Below are 20,027 nucleotides of genomic sequence, written 5' to 3'. Positions count from 1 at the left end.
TTCTTGCTGCCGTGTAGCAGTGGCAGTCAAGGTAATACAAGGGGTTAATGGTGGCGGATCACCGCCATTAACTCCAGGCTTGATCATGGCAGCGTCTATGAGACAGCTGACATGATCAACCCGTAAGTAAAGTGATAAAACACACCGAAAAATCCTTTATTTTAAATAAAACACAAATAAGCCTCGTTCACCCTTTTTATTAACCCCTCCCGAAACAAAGCTCCGACGTAATCCACAGTTCCGGCGTAATCCACAGCTCTGGCGTCCTGCGATGCTTGCATCCAGCCGCGACTGACACAGACACTGCTGAATGCAGCCTCGCAGCGAGACAGCAGAGGTAACTCCAGGGCATTTCCCACGGCCGGTAATGTGAACTCACTGCCGACCGTGAGAAATGCAGTGTGTGCTCACAGGGACTGTCTGTCTGTCCCTCTGTCTGTCCCTCTGTCTGTCCCTCTGTCTGTCCCTCTGTCTGTCCCTCTGTCTGTCCCTCTGTCTGTCCCTCTGTCTGTCCCTCTGTCTGTCCCTCTGTCTGTCCCTCTGTCTGTCCCTCTGTCTGTCCCTCTGTCTGTCCCTCTGTCTGTCCCTCTGTCTGTCCCTCTGTCTGTCCCTCTGTCTGTCCCTCTGTCTGTCCCTCTGTCTGTCCCTCTGTCTGTCCCTCTGTCTGTCCCTCTGTCTGTCCCTCTGTCTGTCCCTCTGTCTGTCCCTCTGTCTGTCCCTCTGTCTGTCCCTCTGTCTGTCCCTCTGTCTGTCCCTCTGTCTGTCCCTCTGTCTGTCCCTCTGTCTGTCCCTCTGTCTGTCCCTCTGTCTGTCCCTCTGTCTGTCCCTCTGTCTGTCCCTCTGTCTCAGAATGAAATTACTTTTTTTTTTTCAATGTGCTTTATTGCATTGAATGCAATAAAGCACATACCAACCCGCACGCGGCAAAACCGCGGCAATACCGCGGTAAAACCGCAGCAAACCGCATGCGGTTTTTGGGTGCGGTTTGCCGCAGTTTTTTACCGCGGGTGCGGTAATCTTTGAATACCTGCGGAATTTTCTTGAGAAAATTCCATTTTACAGTGCGCACAGGGCCTAACTGTCCCAGCATCTAGTAGCATAGAGATCTTTAGAATAAGTATTTCTAAAAATCCTTTGATATGCTAATGAGCGCGGGGACTAGACCCATTTACTTTTATTTTTTATGGTCCACCCTCCTAGCATGTTGGCACACCCACAGGGTGCTATTCAATGCCCATTGCCTAGCGTCGTCAGCGGTGATGCGCGTATCTGTGTCCGTTGTCACTGCCTCAGACGCCGGGTTTAGGCTCAGTGTGTTTCACCAGGCACTTTCAGTCATGTGCAGCAGACCTCTCTGAAGCTGGGACACGTACACCTTGCTTCATAGTGTGCATGACCGGAAGCACACTGAGCCTAAACCCAGTGTCTGAGGTGGTGACAACAGACACAGGTACGCCAGTCACCGTTTATGACGCTGGGCAGTGTGCATTAAATAGCATGTTGGCACACCCCTGTGGGCGTGCTAACATGCTAAGAGTGCGGACTAGTTGGGGGAAGTAACGCCCTTGCAACTATTCCCTGCGTTCATTAGCATATCCTAAAGGATCTTTACAAAAACTTTTTCTAAAGATCTCTTTATCTATGTTAGTACATACAGGGACAGTAAAGGCCCAGTCATACACAACGACTTACCAGTGATCCCGAAAACGATGCGACCGGATAGGGATCGCAGGTAAGTCTCTGGGAGGTCGCAGGTGAGATGTCACACAGTCAGATCTTACCAGCGATGCAGGAACAATACAGGTCGCAGTAGCGACCTGTATAACGATCTCAGCAGTCACTGTGACCCTGTCACACAGTGTCAAACACAGCGATGTGTCCTGCCCAGCAGGACATCACCTTTGAAGAAAATGGCCTGGACCATTCTGCAACGACCGGCGACCTCACAGCAGGGGCCTGATCGCTGGTAGGTGTCACAAATAACAAGATCGCTAACTGGATCGCTAATGCGTCACGGAAACCGTGAGTCAGCTGCGATCTCGCTAGCGATCTCGTTATGTGTGACGGTACCTTTAGGCAGGGATTAGAAATAAGCATCCAGAACTGCTCGTGGTTCTGGGTGCATATTGGACCTGACAGGTTCCCTTTAACGGGGTCAGCCACTTTCTCTTGTTAATTTTAGCGGTCCTAACAAACAGAGCTGTGGAGTCGGAGTCATGGAGTCTGAGTCGGAGCTCATTTTGGTGGAGTCGGTATAAAATGCACCGACTCCAAGTCCTAAAATATATAATAAATTGGGGACAGTAGTGCACTGCAGAATGTGCTGAATATTTTATCAAATAATATTTTGTATAATGCTTATATTTAAGTGAAAAATGTATTTTAGTACAATGTGAACATTAGACATTTAATTATTTTTATGATACAATAATCAAGATATTTAGATAGAACTATGTATGTGTGTGTGTATGTGTGTGTGTGTATGTATGTGTGTATATATATATATATATATATATATATATATATATATATATATATATATATATATACACTATATACACACAAGATATATATGTAATCTATATATTACATAGTGTATTACATATTTAAAATTTATTACAGTTTGTGTTCTAAAGTTGTATTCCAATAAATATATTTTATGTTCTATCCATATATCTTGATTATTGTATCATAAAAATTATTAAATGTCTGATGTTCACATACACATGTTCATGTATTACAATACATTTTTCACCTAACTATAAGCAATATATGTAGGAGTCTGAGTCTGAACACAATAAATTGAGGAGTCGGAGTCGAAGGTTTAGTTTACCGACTCCACAGCCCTGCTAACAAACTGACCAGCACATCTGTCCATACAGTGGCTAGTGATAGAGGTGTCTGTGACCAGTCCACCTGCAAGAAAAGGTGTCATTTGGAATATTGAGGGCTTCCATTATGGTGGTCCATCTGCATTTGTGACGCCCTGGACCCCAGGGGTCACAGAACACCATCACACACACACACACCCCCTTCCCTGGTAGGGACCATCCGTCAAACAAAAACCCTTGTTGCCTCCTCCAGGGTCTGATGTCCACACCAGGTGGGGCGGAGCCAGGCGGTTGGCCCCACCCACCGAGGAGTTCACCGGCCTGGAGGCGGGAAAAACAGTTGTAGTTTGGAGTTAGAGTTTGGAGTTCAAGTGCAGTGGAGTTGGAGGTTGAAAGAGAGAGACTGTGAGTGTCTGGGTCAGAGCCCAGGCACCGTCAGCAAGGTCGGCAGACGGTGGTGGCCGTCTGCAGGAGTTAGTGGATGTCCGCGGAACCGTAGGACCGGGGTCGGGCGGTGGCCTGCCGGTACCGAACCGGGGAGCGGATTGAAGCTAAGCACCCAGGCAGGGTACTCAGACCCCGACTAGGCTCGGAAGCCGCCGTAACGGTCAAATTCTCTGATTGCGGTCTGGACCTTAGGGGTTCATTCCCACCCAAGTCCCGTCCGGATAAGAGCCACCGCCAACGGCCAGAGATCCAAGGGCCAGCGCCTGATGGCAAAACGGGCTCTCCCGACACGTACAAGCCGGGGAGCGGACCACCCGGGAATCCATAGGGGTCAAACACTTACACACAGGTGCAGGGAAAGACAGCCACCAACCCGTCCGGGGAGAGTGAAGAAGCCGCAGCTGACTGTGGGCCCCATCCATCCAGCCGTTTGGTTTACCAGAGACTCTGTCATTGACTATCTGAGGGAGTACACCAGTGCCATCCGGAACAGTGCTGCACCGCTGCCCCGCATCCGCGTCTGCACCTAGCCCCTACCCACCAACATCCATCCATCCAAACCCCCAACCGGGGCCCCGGGACCAACCGCCCCTACCCACGGAGGGGCCAACACCTCAGCTGCTCCCCGCCATCGCTCCCGGGAACCCCCGTCACCAGCAGCGGTGGTGCCCACCATCACCACAACCCCGTGGGTGGCGTCACAACTGACATCCCACCACCAAACCTCCCCCTTTTCACTCGTGGGCGAGGAGGCGCTGCTCGAGCCACCGAGGAGCAGAAGCACCGGACCCGAGCGCCAGAGATTCCCCCAGGCAAGCGGCGTTCCCCAAAAAACCCTCTCCGCCCGTGACACATTCATATGTGAATAATCTGTAAGGTTGTCTTACCAATATCAGCTTTCTGAAGGCGGTAGAACAATTTCCTTACACTGCAGGTTGTGTTTTGTGCGGTAACAGTTCCCTGACTGTGAATAGCGCTAGGATGCCCCCTCCCCCATCAGGGCTGTTCCCTTAATCCGTTTTTCATACTAGTGCTATATTTTTGCAGCTAGATCACCGACCCATTACAATGAATGTATTCTTACGGGTCTTTCTTTCCCAACAAATTTTCAAAATGGAGACCTGTTTTACTTTGATCCATATCGCGAAAAATTTGCCAATGGAAATTGATGGATCCCTGACAAAAAACTGACCGCAAACGGATGTGATCTATGTGCTGTCTGTATTTTACTGTTGGGTTCTCCTGCCAGTAACCTGTACCAATCTTCTGAGTATTGAATTTTTTTTTTTTCATATGAGGAAAAACTGATGCCACAAGGATTGTACAAACTGGTGCTTGGCCCCAAATGGATCCAGTACGTTGAAAAGAACCCAAACATGGACCTTTTTACATGTATGAAGCAAAAAAAATGATGTGTGACGTTGTCATTTGACTTTTTCTCCAATGAGTTCTGTTTTTTATTACCAGCGTTATAGCGTGAGGTATTTTTATGATGTCTTGCTGTTGGCAGGGGTGGATTTCTCGATGTTACTGGTAGAGTTTATAGCCAATTGTTTTCACCTTCATGACTCCATGTGAAAGGTCATTCATATATTTGCTTTAGATTTAAGGCATTGTGAACTAGGTCTCCTATAATGAGGGAGAGATGTTTGGGTGGAATACTGATGTTTGCAAGATTATAAGCAGAAACCTTCATCCTGTGTATACTGAGTGCAAAGTATGTGTCGAATATAGCAAATTCTGTATCTTTCTCTTTATGCCATTTCATACACGTGAGTGGGAGTCTTCTCTGCTGCCCATGTGTAGGAGTCCACTTTCTCACTTTTTCCTTGCTGGCAACTTTTTTTTTTTCATCTGGTACCAGGGAAAGATTTCTACTACTTTTTGTATCCAAAATCTGTTTTGGCTGGAAAAAAAAAATGCATCAAAAACTGTATGAAAACTGCACTGTCTATAAAATTCTAACCCTACAGAACAGTTTCTTGATTATATGAGCTTTTATTGTCAGGATATTTTTTTTTATATATTCTTAAAATGAAAGAGTTGAAATTCTACAGCCTCTACCAATCAGAGTTTCCAACTTTTATCTTATCTTTTAACTATTTTCTAAGCTGATTTTTAAACCAAATCAAATTTTGTTTCAAAGAAAGATGTGCAAGCCTTGCTCTTAAGGCCACGTCTCACTAAGCGACATCGCTGCTGAGTCACGTTTTTTGTGACGCAACAGCGATCTTGCTAGCGATGTCGCTGTGTGTGACATCCAGCAACGACCTGGCCCCTGCTGTGAGGTCGCCGGTCGTTGCTGAATGTCCTGGACCATTTTTGGTCGTTGCTCTCCCGCTGTGAAGCACACATCGCTGTGTTTGACAGCGAGAGAGCAACGATCTGAATGTGCAGGGAACCCGCTTCTGCGGACGCTGGTAACCAAGGTACACATCGGGTAACCAAGCAAAGCGCTTTGCTTGGTTACCCAATATTTACCTTGGTTACCAGCATCCGCAGCTTCTAGAAGCCGGCTCCCTGCACACGTAGCCAAGTTACACATCGGGTAACTATAAGCAAAGCGCTTTGCTTAGTAACCCGATGACTACTATGGTTACGAAGCACAGCGCCGTTACACGGGTCGCTGGTGGCTGATCTCTGATCGCTGTGGAGATCTTTCCTGTTTGACAGCTCACCAGCGACCATGTAGCGACGCTCCAGCGATCCCTGCCAGGTCAGATCGCTGGTTGGATCGCTGGAGCATCGCTAAGTGTGACGGTACCTTTAGAATGAACTTTCCATTGAGTTTAATGTTCTCATTCTTAAAGGAAAGGTCGTTAAAAATAAATAAATATAAAAAAAAATCAATAACTGGAAAAATGTAAAGTATTAATGTTTTGTTTAAGTATTTGTTTTTACCTAAAAGAAAAATTTATATTTTGTTGAAGCTTGATATTTTCGACTCTTAAAGCGCACCAATCACAAAGATTTTCCTATATAACCTAAAACTGGTGTTATACTGGCACTATCATGCTGATTCTATACATGCCTTTAATTGTCAGCTAGGATATATAGGTTTTGAAACACAAGCAAGTAAACTTTGTAAAATCAGCAGCTTTCTGAATGACCGCAGCTGCAGCAAGTGATAGCTGGGGTGGGTATTCATAGTTATCCCCTCCCACTGTTTATGCTAATTCTATTATAGAATTGATTTACTTTGTGACTAAAAGACCTGTGCTGATGTCATACCCATGTGATCAGAAGGGGCGGGGCCACAGCCAACAGAAAAATGTTGCTTCCTGGTATCAGCTATATTGACTGAGGCCACCTACCATTCCGAGTGTATCCAAAAGGTTGAAAGTGCAGCACACAACATTCGCTGTGAGCTACACAAAGATGGTGGCAGTCTCCTCCAAGAGCAGTGATCAGGACAGCCCAAGAGGCGTGTCCAGCTCACAGCAGGAAGCAGTCTCAGTCACACTCCGACCCTCTATCTAACACTATCAGACCCAATGCAAAGGGAGATGCCGTATTTAAGGTAACTGTCGTTACTCCAAGATAGCAGCCCCCAGTGCTTCAGTAAAAATAGAATGAAATAAAAACTAAATAAACTATTTTAATTTGTATGAAAAATAATTGCTTTCATCACTATTTAATACAAAAATTAAAAAACGCGACACCTTTTAAGCCAGGTACAGAGTTTTCTGTAATAGAGGCTGTAGAAGCTAAATGGTTAAAACCTTTCCAAGGCACGGGCTGAGCTCTGTGATTGACTGCAGCACGGTCGATGTGACATCACCGCCACAACTAAACTGAGATGGCTGAAAGTTTCTGAAATGGCACAACCCATAAGAAACCCTACTGCAAAAAATGTTCGCTTTTTTTTTTTTTATGAAAAAAAATGCTTGCATTTAAGTAAAATAAATGCATTCATGGTATTAAATTGGTGCTGTAGCAATTATATTCTATGCAAGGTGATGCTGAGTGACACATGTAGATGTATTGATATGTCTTTGTTTCTTTTTGTTCACTGACCAGTGCCATTTAAAACAATTCTAAATGGCTATAGCCACATTTAGTACCGTAGTAGGGGGTTTGGCGTCACATGTGCCCAGAGGTCCTCTGTCCAGGTATATTTTTTCTTATTATGATTTGTTCATGCATCCTTTGTTGTTACTGTATTACATCAGGATATGCTGAAGCCACAGGTGCCTGATTCTCCTTCAGTGTAACACTGCTCTGTGCATGTTCCATGTTGCTCTCTTTCACTTGTCTTGACAGCATTATATCCAGGATGATTTGCATGCCACTACTATCTTTCCTGGTTGTTCTATTTTAGTAACTATCATCATTGCTTCATTTTCATTGTATTTTTTTCCTTCTGATTTATTATACAATTACACCTATAGTCATCAATTTACATACCACTATCATGTGATATGCCTATTGTTACATCTCATACATTGGGGCTAGGTGGTTTATGAGCCTAATTGACCTGTTCATGTCTATGCCGATGACACGCAGATCTACCTCTCTGGACCTGACATCACCTCTCTACTAACCAAAATCCCACAATGTCTGTCTGCTATTTCATCCTTCTTCTCTGCGCGATTCCTAAAACTTAACATGGACAAAACAGAGTTCATTGTCTTTCCCCCTCCTCACTCATCTCTTCCAACAAGCCTTTCCATCAAACTTGATGGTTGCTCACTCTCCCCAGTCTCACAAGCACATTGTCTTGGAGTAACCCTCGACTCTGCTCTGTCCTTCAAGCCACATATCCAAGCCCTCTTCAACTCATGCCGATTACAACTCAAAAATATCTCCCAGATCCGTGCTTTCCTTAACCAAGAAACAGCAAAAACATTAGTGCATGCCCTCATCATCTCCCGCCTCGACTACTGCAACCTCCTGCTCTCTGGCCTCCCTTCCAACACTCTTGCACCCCTCCAATCTATCCTAAACTCTGCAGCTCGCCTAATCCACCTCTCCCCTCGCTACTCCCCAGCCTCACCACACTGCCAATCCCTTCACTGGCTTCCCATCACCCAACCACTCCAGTTCAAAACATTAACAATGACATACAAAGCCATGCACAACCTGTCTCCCCCCTAAATCTGTGAGCTAGTCTCCTGGTACCTACCTGCACGCAACCTCAGATCCTCACAAGATCTTCTTCTCTGCTCCTCTCTTATCTCCTCTTCCCACAATCGCGTACAAGATTTCTCCCGTGCTCCCCCCCCATACTCTGGAATGCTCTACCTCAGCACATCAGACTCTCACCTACCGTGGAAAGCTTCAAGAGGAACCTCAAGACCCACCTCTTCCACCAAGCCTACAACCTACAATAGCCCTCAGTCCAGTAGACCACTGCGCAACCAGCTCTGTCCTTACCTATTGTACCATCACCCATTCCCTGTAGACTGTGAGCCCTCGCGGGCAGGGTCCTCTCCTCCTATACCAGTCTGTTTTGTACTGTTAATGATTGTTGTACGTATACCCTCTTTCACTTGTAATGCGCCATGGAATAAATGGCGCTATAATAATAAATAATAATGTGACACATGATTTCTTTGCGGTTTTTTTCGTCTTTCTAAATTTTCTTTATTTCCTATCTCCTCTGGACTCATTTTTTTATTTTTACTACTAAGCACCTGTGATTTTCCACTATTACCTTCACATTGCATGTGATGCCTTTTTTTTTTTTTCTTTATCTGCCGGTTGTGGCGGTCATTATTTTTAATCAATAAAAATTACTATCTTTGACCTTATCGTTTTTCTTAGAATTTTTGTTCTATAATTTGTGTCTCTATTGTATTGTCCGTAGGTCCATTATATCTCTACAACCCATTCAGTGTTCCTACATGCACTTGCTATATATACCATTTATTTATTTTTCTTGGTGTTATGCATTTTTTTTTTCAATCTACCTTGGTATTTACGTTTAGTAGTAAGACTACTAAAGCAGTCCAAGGTGCCATAGACCGTTTACAGGTTCTGTCAGTAGGATCAACTCTCCTATGCTGTCCACATGGGCATGTATGTAGGTCATAGAGAGTTGAATGAAATGATACTTTAACACTAGAACTAATGGACTCGTGACACCTATATAGACTTACATGGTGCAAAGTAGTCAAAATGACTACCTCAGTAGTTCTAGTGTTAATATCTGCGATCTGATGTCATTTTCACAAAAAAATCTGTTTTTCTCATGTGTAAATGAGCTGTGATCGATGTCCATGCTGAACTTTCCTCCCACCTCTCATTTAACTCTCTCTTTGACAACCTACAATGCAGTTTCCGTCCACACCATTTTACTGAAACTGCACTGACCGAAATTACTAACAACTTACTACCAAAGCTAACAGATAATTTTCAGGACTCCTCCTTTTAGACTTGTCCTCTCCCTTCGACACAGTTGACCACTCCTTCCTATTACAAATTCTCTTCCCCTGGTGTCAAAGACATTGCCCTCTTCTGGATCTCCTCATATATTTCAAACTGCACAGCGTCTTTCACTGCCACACTACTTCTTCATCCCGCCCTCTCTGTTGGTGTTCCTCAAGGCTCTGTCCTGGGACCCGCAACCTTCTCAATCTATACCTTTTGGTCTGGGACCATTCTTAAAGAGCTCTAACAGCTCTACCTATCTGGCCCAGGCGTTACCTCACTGCTGTCGAGAATCCCAGAGTGTCTTTCAATCATATCCTCCTTCTCTTCAGACTTCCAAAGCCTCAATGTGGACAAAACTGAACTCCTCTTTCTTATATCTCCTCTTTCTTATATCTCACCTAACTCTCCACCTAATCTATCTATAAATTACATAACATATTCCCCTACACCAAAAGTCTGCTGCCTCAGCGTAAACCTCAGCTCTACCTTGTCCTTCAAACTGCATATCAAAGCTCTATCTCCACCTCCTGCTGCCTCCAACTCAAAAATATTTCCAGAATCTGTCCTTTCCTCAATCCTGAATCTACTAAAATGCTAATGAATGCCGTCATCCTCTCACTTCCACTATTGGAATATCCTCTGTGGGCTCCCTTCTAACACTCTCTCACATATAGTCTGTCCTTACCTCTGCTGCCTAACTAACCCACCTCTCTCCTTGCTACGTTTAGGGTACTTTCACACATCCGGATTTTTGCTCTGCGGCACAATACGGCGTTCTGCAGAAAAACCGCAACCGGCTTTTGTAACGCCGGTTGCGGTTTTTTTTTGCATAGACTTACATTAGTGCCGTATTGTGCCGCAGGGGCTTGCGTTCGCTCCGGTTTTGGCCGCATGCGGCAGATTTAGCCGATGCGGCGGCCGGATCGAACGTCCCCTGCAACGTTTTTTGCTCCGGCAAAAAACACCGCATCGCGCCGCATCCGGCCGCTGCGGCGCATTTTTCAATGCATACCTATGGAGGCCGGATGCGGCGCTATGCGGAAAAAAAACGCATCCGGTCGACGCATGCGGTTTTTTCCACTGCGCATGCTCAGTAGCATGCCGCAACCGGAAAAAACCGGACGGGCCGCATGTAAAAACTTATGCAAAGGATGCGGTGTTTTCGCCGCATCCGTTGCATAGTTTTCACAGCCGGATTGAGCCGCAGGGCTCAAACCGGATGTGTGAAAGTAGCCTTACTCTGCTTCTCTCCTCTGCAAACCCTTTCATTGACTCCCAAACATATCCAATTCAAACTACTAACACTGACCTACAAAGCAGTCCATAACCTATCTACTTTGTTTACTCCTAAATAATCTTTCGATATCTTCCAATACATTATCTCTGATCCTCCCAGGATCTTCTCTCCTCCATACTTATGCGTTCCTCATTCAGTCGTCTTCAAGGCTTCTGCTGAGTATAACTACAACCTGCAATGACCCTGCTGCCAACTCACCACCAACGGAGATACTGCAACCCCCCCCCCCCTTTATCATAATTCTGTAGAATGTAAACCCGCAAGGACACTTTATTTTGCTTATACCCAGCAGGTACACGGTAAGTAGTGGCCAGTCTGGATGGATGCCAAGGCATCTGTTCATTAATGGACCCATTGCAAAAAAAAAATAAATACTACTGTGATTTTTTTTTTTTTTTTTTCTTTTTTTTTTTTCCCTGCAGTGACCTTTTTAGATGTAGAAACGAAGCCTAAAAGGGCACACTAATGTCCTCCTTCTCATAAATAGAGGATCTTTCAGAATGTTTGAGGATATGGCAGGAAATACTTCTGCAGTATGCACTTAGCCTGATTTATATAATCTTTTTTTTTTTTTTTTTTTACATGGCACTAACACACTTGTGAATCCAATGAGTATGTGTAGTAGAAATGTGGCCTAACAAGACTGCATATCTGTGACACTCACACCCTGAAGGAAATAATTGTTAATGCGTAGGATGGATGTGACAAGACACTGATTCAGTCTTATTTGTGTGTATGGCACTGGGCCATGGTGAAGCGTAAATACTTAAGCCTCCAACATACGGTACTTATACTCTTCCTGGGAGAAAGAGATCATAACAGAGTTACAGGACTGTATAGCTGATTGAGGGATTTTATGTCTTCGTTTTGTGGACTGGGTCATATATAGTTTCCTCCAATGTTGATGCCCATACCTCCCTCTGCTTGGACAGCATATAAATGTCATGGTGAAACCTTTTCTCCTCCTCTTTCATATTGCTGTCATTGTGAAGGTATGAAGCACAACGCCTTCCAGGATTAGATAAGGAGGCAATGTAAATAGTTTCACAATTTACATTCATTTCAATCCTTCCAGTGCCCCACCTTCTTTTGTTATTGTCACCATTTTAATATGTATATTACTAACCAAAATTGTCTCTTACATAATGTGCTCTATTCTTGTTATATCCGCTTTGACCCTAATTGGCAAAGAACAAAAAGCTTACACACATTTAATGTGTAACAATCATTATATAGTTTGTTTTATAATGTAATAGCTCCCCATCGGGTTCAGGGTCCTTAAGACCCCTACCGATCGTATACTGCTCTGAATTACAGCGCGCACACACAGAGCGGTCTATGGGCACAATAATAAGTCTATGGGTCCATAGACACGATCTCACCGAGCAGTGTATGTACTCCTAGACCTACTATTATACCCACACACCGCAATGTGTATGCACTGCAAACAAGAGCTGTGCTCATCGGGACTCCCAACAAATCAGCTATTTAAATTCTATGCCCTGTACACTTCAAGGTTCAATTGAGATGTCCAATTCTCATGTTCCTTTTCCACTAATAGAATTTGAATTTATTAAAGTGAACCTGTCAGGTGCAATATGCACCCAGAACCACAAGCAGTTCTGGGTGCATATTTCTAATCCCTGCCTAATCGTCCCTGTATACACTAGCATGAAAAAAGATCTTTGAAAAAAAGTATTTCTAAAGATCGTTTATTATATGCTAATGAGCGCGGGGACTAGTCCCAAGGGCGTTTCTCCCCTTAGCTAGTCCACCCACATAGTACATCCACAGGTGCGTGCTAGCATGCTAACATGCTAATGTATTCGCTGCAACACCGCATGTACCTCACTGTTCATGGCAGCTGGTGGAGGATGGATGCACAGTGCGCATGATCTGAGGCTTCCAATTATGCTTACTAAGCTGATGCCGGGTGTAAGCTTCCCGGCTTCAGTGAGGTAGAGTGCGCATGACCAGGGCTGTGGAGTCGATAAGCCAAACCTGCGACTCTGACTCCTCAGTTTCCCTTGCACCGACTCCGACTGACTCAGACTTTGACTCCGACTCCCACATATATTGCTTAGATTTAAGTGAAAAATGTATTGTAGTACAATGTGAACATCAGACATTTAATCATTTTTATGATACAATAATCAAGATATTTAGATAGAACAAAATATATTTATTGGAATACAACCTTAGAACACAAACTGTTATAAATTGTAAATATGTAATACACTATGTAACATAGATTATTACATAGTGTTATATACAGTATGTAAACTATGTAAGTGGCAAAAAACGGTTTTCAACAAAAATATACTAAAACTTTTTGCAGTCTATGAATTTGTTCTAAGAAATAGAATTGCCTCCATCAGATCCTCCTTCAGAGATGACCTCAAATCTGACCTAATAATTTTAAGGCTAGAGAACAACCTCTCTACATTAACTTGGGTTGGAGGCAAAGCCGCAACCACATGGGAAACATCTCTAACAATTTCCAGGTATAAAGGAATTGCCTCATGCACAGTCAGGAGCACTGTCAGGACCCAAGTCCTCTTGCGCCTGGCAGTCCTGTAGGCCACTCATCCTAACTGCTACCTCAGTCAGATCTTCCTTTCCTTTAGTAAGCTGTTGCTCATCAAGCAGTATACGACGACTTAGGTCCACATAAACAGCTGCCCGAAAAATTTTATTTTCCAATAGCTGTGTCTCTCTTAGTTTCATTGAAGTAGAAATGCCATCTGCGATTAAACCTCCTCTTTGGGACAGGCAAAATAGCAAGTTCTTCCACTCCCTTATGAAAATGCCAGGAGTTAAATCCTCAGATTGTAATTTTTTTAGTCACGGTAAATGGGTGATTAAGCAATTCATTCAATTCAGCTACCTGTGTCCATTGACCTTCATTTAGGGTTACCTGAGAGTTCGCTATATCTATAAAACTGTTTTAGTTCAAGTAGTCGCTCAATCATTAAATAAGCGCTGCCCCACTGAGTGGCTTGATCGACAATTGCCCCTTTCCCAGCACGTCTCTTCAAGATGGAATCAATTTTAAGGGTTCTGGCAGCAATAACCAATTTCCTCACTTTTCCAATCAGATTTCCAGCATGTCCCTCTTGCAGACTATCTCTTATTGCCAGCTGCAGCGTGTGCACAACACAGCGCATGCGATGAATATGAAAGTGTTTTGAAGCAGCTTCAACAAGATCATCTAAAGTGTTATTTTGCTGTCCTTCTGTTGTAATATCTGTTTGTTCCTCAGTTACATGAACAGCACTGTGGCCTTCTATCTCAACCATACTGAATCCTAAATTTTCTTCTAGCTGTTGTTCGTTACTCTCATTCATCAGTTTAATTGTACTTCTGTTTGAAGCATTGTTCTGTGAGGATCCGGTTTTGGGCTCAAAAACGGATCCTCACAAAGAATGAGCATGTCAGTTTGTGTGGTGTGTTTCTAATCTGCTTTTGCTATTGAAAACATTGAGCTCAAAAACCTTTTAGGTGATGTGATTTTTTTAAAAAGCTGATCTGCTTTTGCAGCTGAAAAACATATCCTCAAAAAACTCAGCAAAAATGATGTGTGTGAATGTAACCTTAGATCAGGAATAGAACAGCCATTTATAGGACATTTCATAACTTTCCCAAATTCCTATGAAAAAATATACAGGACATTCTGCATTGAACTACTGTCCCCAATTTATTATATATTTTAGGAGTCTGAGTCGGTCCATTTTATAACCAACTCAGACTCCACCAAAATGAACACCGACTCCACAGCCCTGCGCATGACCGGAAGTGCTTAGCACTCCGGATCATGCCCAGTGCGCATCCATCCCCCGCCGGCCGCCATGAACAGTGATGTACAGTATGTGTGGCTTTGCTGCGTATTCATTAGCATGTTAGTACACCCACAGGGGAGTGCTACCATGCTATGTGGGCCGACTAGCAACCTATTAGAATTAGCATAAATATTATACAGTCGACTTACTGTAACTTTTCACTAGGGAGGACCTGTGTGAGGTCATACTCATGTGACTCGAAGGGGCGGGGCCTAAGCCAACAAAGTTGATACCACAAAGCGAAATTTGCTGAGGTCCCACCCCTTCTTGTCACATGGGTTTGACCTCACACTGGTCCTTCCTAGTGAAAAGTTACCATAAGTCGATTGTATAATGCTTATGCTAATTCTATCGACTTATGGTAACTTTTCACTAGGAAGGACCTGTGAGGTCATTCCCATGTGACAAGGGGTGGGGCCTCGGCAAACAAATTTTGCTACGTGGTATCAACTTTGTTGACTTAGGCCCCGCCCCTTCTGGTCACATGGGTATGACCTCACAGGTCCTGCTAGTGACCCCCCCCGACCCCCCCCAAGGTGACAGGGCTGGGCTCTCTGAGCTAACAGGCAGCCAACTGGCATGGGAGGGATCAGACCTGGGGGAGGAGAGAGTGACCTGGAACTGTGGGTAGACAGTGGGAGGAGTTGGTTAGTTTTTTGAAAAGACTGGAGGAAAGGAGAGAGAGGTGTGCGGTAGTAAAAGGAAAGGTGTCAAGACAGACAACAGACTCTTGAGACACACTGAAAGCAACAAAGAATCCGCAAAGACCTGAGTAGAAAGATCAGCCACTCAGAGGAGAAAAGTAGCTGGAGAGCGAGAGAGCAAGCTCCACGGACAAGAGGGATCCTGTGGGGTGGACATCCAGGGCTCACAGACTTTGCACGCACGGCGTGCAGATCCCAGAACAGACCAGGACTTCAAGTCATCTGTTAACTCTGCCAGGCGGGTGGGTTTCCAGGACTCCTCTTCCACCACTAACGTCCGAGGCATCAGCAGCAAAGAGGGGACTGGGAGAAATTCCTTTAAATAGTCCAAGCTGCCTGCGGCAGGACCTAGACATCAGAGAGATGTGCTCCACGCCAGGGAGGACTGACAAAAACACCAGAGTGAATCAGTGGGAGAGTGGCACCAGGTTGGCTGGCACAGCTATAAAGGACACGGGTGCACCTGGGATCCAGCACGTCCCCAGGGCGCGAATCCAGTAAGTAAAGACAATCAAACTGCACTGTCTGTCTGGATCGACTTATTGCTGCGCGCCTCCACGTTAACCCTTCAGCTACCCCTGGGGAAAAGCCCTGCTCGCGGAGGGCTCCACCATCCACGCTGCCCCCATCCATTATCCCCAGCGGGAACCCGCAGCACCTACTATCCCTGGCCGCAAAACGCGGTGGCGTAATCAGACTTTTTATTTTATTTGTCTTTTTATTTAAAACTGGTCGATGGTGCCCCCGGATCCGGAACCCCTCGTGCCACGGACCGTTCGGATGCGAGCAGTCCGGCTGCCCCGGGGCGTGTAAAATAGCATTATACAGGGCTGGTTAGGCAGGGATTTTGGGCATACAGCCAGGTATGCTGCTAGGTTGGAGGGCATAGGGGACCTGAAGGGTTCCCTTTTAATGTTATATACAGATTTACATACAGTATATCCAACCAAATGTATAAACCATTAAGCAGCATTCACATTGCATTTTACTGCCTTTTTCTGCATTTTGCTAAGGACTTTCATCCCTATACTTGAAAAATGGAATTGAAATATTGTTCCGATGGAGCCACTGACATCAATGAGGCAAAGAGACAACTCCAAAATCTGAAACTTTGGTCTCCATTTTGGCCGCCTTTTTGGCATTGTCCCTTTGTTTAGCTGGACACCTAAAGTATTGTAGTCGGCTACACTAATTAAGGTGTGCAGAATGGACCACAAAATACAATGTGAGCGCTGCCTTATTACTAAAAGAGGAAGACTCTAGAATAGCCAATACCAAGGCTTCATGCACATGTTCCAGAATTGCTGCTGATATTGAAATAAAAAAATATGCAGCAAAAAACGGTTCCATATTTGAACAGGTCTCCACAACAAAACTGAGCCGAGCTGCTGGGGTTTATATCCCTAGTACGGTATGTATTTGTGGCAGATCGATTGCAAAACTGTTACGGAATTTCCCAATTAATATCATTAAAGTTCAAGTCCACAACAAAACAGATATGTTGTAGATTCTTGCTGTGGATTACCTGTGGTTCACTGCAAACTCAGAAAATTTTGAATAAAATTTTTTTACTATCTTAAAAGCTTAAAACAAGAACTTACTCTCTTCCTCGCTTCGTACTTCAGTGGATACTCCAGCCTAGTGCCTCGCTGGCCTCTGTACAATCAACCCCAGTTGGATGACATGTCAACACTATAGTTGAGCGACTACCTAACTATTCGTACTTGCTATACTCATAGCAATTACTGTCTACTACTTGCGTATTCGTTCCGAATAACATTTGCAATACAAGTCAATGGGGGAAACTTGATAAATAATGAGTAACTCAAATTTCGCACTATTTGCTACTCACACGGTACAGTACAGCATTCGGGTTACTCGTTACTTTGCGAGTTTTTCCCCAGTGACTTCCATTGCATACGCTATTCGGAATGAATACACGTGTATTAGACAGTACTCGTTATGAGTATAGCGAGTACGAATGGTTAGGTAATCTCTCAACTCTAGTCAACACGTGAGCGCTGCAGCATGTCATTGAAGGTCATAATGGAAACTGGTGAGGTACTAGGCTAGAATTACCATTGTAGTGCTAGGATAGGTGAAAAATACTGATATGTTATGATCTCTAGCAGCTGATCTACATGCAAAATCTGCCATGTACCTAACAGCCTAGCCCCTACTTTGTATTGTCAAAGTGTCTACTGGGATACAGTTTGCATGATACTGATCCATAATTGGAATCCCTTAAAATGACCAGTGATGGAAAGCAGGTGCTTTGAAAGTCAGCAGGGAAAAAAAAAATTATAAAATCATTATGTCAAGCTACTTCCCTTTCTCCAGCTTCTTATCTTTTTTCGAAGCGTGGACTTTGTGCACCAATAGGTGAACTGAATTTCCTCACCTGTGTCCAAGTCAACAGTCTCTTGTTATAGTGGAGGATCAACAGCTGTCGTGCCAAAGGCACACTGGGGTGAACTGCAGCCGATTTTATGGGTGGACCGTCTGTTGCTTATATCCATATAAACATTGCGGATGACACTTTACAAATCCTTGTCCTCAATTGTGGGGACATTTATACATGGTTACGTAGGTTGAAAAAAGACCTAAGTCCATCTAGTTCAACCTTCTTCCACCAATTCTACATTTTGTCCCTAAGTCACTTATAACCAACAATGTTGTGTGTACTGAGGAAATCATCCAGCCCTTTTTGAAAAGCTGTTCTAGTGTCTGCCATATAGTTACATATACATAGTTACATAGGTTGAAAAAAGACCGAAGTCCATCTAAATTTCTCTTTGGATTTGTGTAGATTTGTCCATGTTGAAGTCTGTGTTTTTAATAGCCTGAAAATGTTCTGTTCAAGACAGGTGTCCTTCATACCGGTCATAGGTTTCTACATCTAAAATTGTACTTAAATAACCCATAAATTGTGTTGACATTTGTTTAAGTAGAAACAGTTTTGGATAAAAATTTGGATTGAAATAAGAATGCAAAATTCACTGTAGAAAATTGAATTAAGGTTTGCAAAGATTAGAGGTTGTCCACTACTTTTAAATTGATGGCCTATCCTTAGAATAAGTTCTCAATGTCTGATCGGCTGTGATCCAACATCCGGCAACTCTGCTGATCAGGTATTCTCTGTACCGCTGGTGGCAGCAGGTGGCTGGAAATGCTCAGTTCCGGTGCTGCTTTATCTTCTAATAGTGGCAGTGATCGGATTCTGCACCTCCGCCTCCTATTAATTTGAATGGGAGACTGATGTGCAGTATCCGGCCATGGCCACTGTCAGAAGATGGGGCAGCTTCAAGACTGAGCATTTCCGACTGTTTGCTGCCGCCAACGGCAAAGAGAACTGCTGATTGCTGAGGGTCTGGGGTGTCGGACCCCGCCAATCAGACATTGATGGCCTATCCTAAGGATAGGTCATCGATGTAAAAGTAGTGGACAACTTCTTTAAGTATACACCATGTGTCTATATCAATAATCTTTCATTGTGGGGATGGTATTCTTGTGGGTAAATAGCTGTTTGTTTAGTGTCTGACATAACTTTTTGGCCACCAAAATAAACGCTAATCCAGACCAATAAAGCTATATGTTGGGTGCAGTTTTGGTCTCAAAACTGCATGAATTTCCTTCCCTAGCAAAGTCTGAGATTTTATTTAAGCTTTTCGCACGGTGCAGTTTTTTTTGGCTGTGTCTTTTGTGGTGACCACGAAGATGCAGCATGTCAATTCTTTTTGCGTTTTTCACCCATTGAATGCATTAGACAAAAACGCAGCAAAAACATGCATCAAATGCGCAAAAATGCATGCTTTTTATGCATTTTTCCTGTGGGTGCAGTTTTTGTGCATTTTTTGGGGGCCAAAATCACTGCATCTTTGTAGTCAGAAAAAAATGCAGTGTGAGCACATAGCCTTACTCCTGCTACATGGTGACTTTACACATGCACATTTTTAACCTCCTCCCACTGTGCTGTGCCCTTTGACTAATCACTCTTTTTTACCTTAATATTCATTAAAGAATCATAGATTTTCCCTTTTTGGCTATACCTTTCTTGTCAATTGGTGATGTTTTGTGGTGAAATAAAGTTTTTATTTATATTGAGAGCACTTCCTTTCTTGATTTCTAATATGTTTATGTATTCTATTTGTTTTAGGAAGTAACTGGTAAAGGTTTTGGGGGTCAGGATTTCCGCTCTGCTCTTGAAAATGGAGTTCTCTTGAGTGAGTAAGTATCAATGTCTTCTACGCTGGTTACATCGATGTTGAAGGAAAAAGCAGGGTGTGTATCCTCTTAATTCCTACCACGGGTAATAAAATTAGTGATGTAAGTAGGCTTCGCACCAAGCCCTTAAGAAATATGTAGACAATTTTACCTGGACCAGCACACCCTGAAGAAGTGATGGTAGTGTCTCTGGCCACACCAATGAAAATACTATTATTGCACTTCATTAAATATACAAGAAAGTTCAGTAGACATTAGTGTTACGAGTATATAAAGTTATGTGAAACATATCTCCATTAACAGTTGACTA

General features: G+C 43.9%; 1 protein-coding gene across 12 annotated transcripts in view; it reads left to right on the top strand.

The window, feature by feature from the left end:
• Positions 1-20,027, top strand: part of LMO7 (LIM domain 7) — a 208,813-nt gene that overhangs the window by 53,751 nt on the left and 135,035 nt on the right. For all 12 annotated transcript variants that reach the window (XM_075336806.1, XM_075336796.1, XM_075336798.1 and 9 more), the window contains exon 3: positions 19,650-19,720. In XM_075336806.1, coding sequence (XP_075192921.1) covers positions 19,650-19,720 — 71 coding nt within the window. The remainder of the gene's footprint in view (positions 1-19,649; positions 19,721-20,027) is intronic.

Source organism: Anomaloglossus baeobatrachus, chromosome 2, assembly GCF_048569485.1.
Source record: "Anomaloglossus baeobatrachus isolate aAnoBae1 chromosome 2, aAnoBae1.hap1, whole genome shotgun sequence".
Classification (NCBI taxonomy): Eukaryota; Metazoa; Chordata; class Amphibia; order Anura; family Aromobatidae; genus Anomaloglossus; species Anomaloglossus baeobatrachus.
Note: the sequence above shows the minus strand (reverse complement) of the source record. Positions and strands in the feature narration are given on the sequence as shown.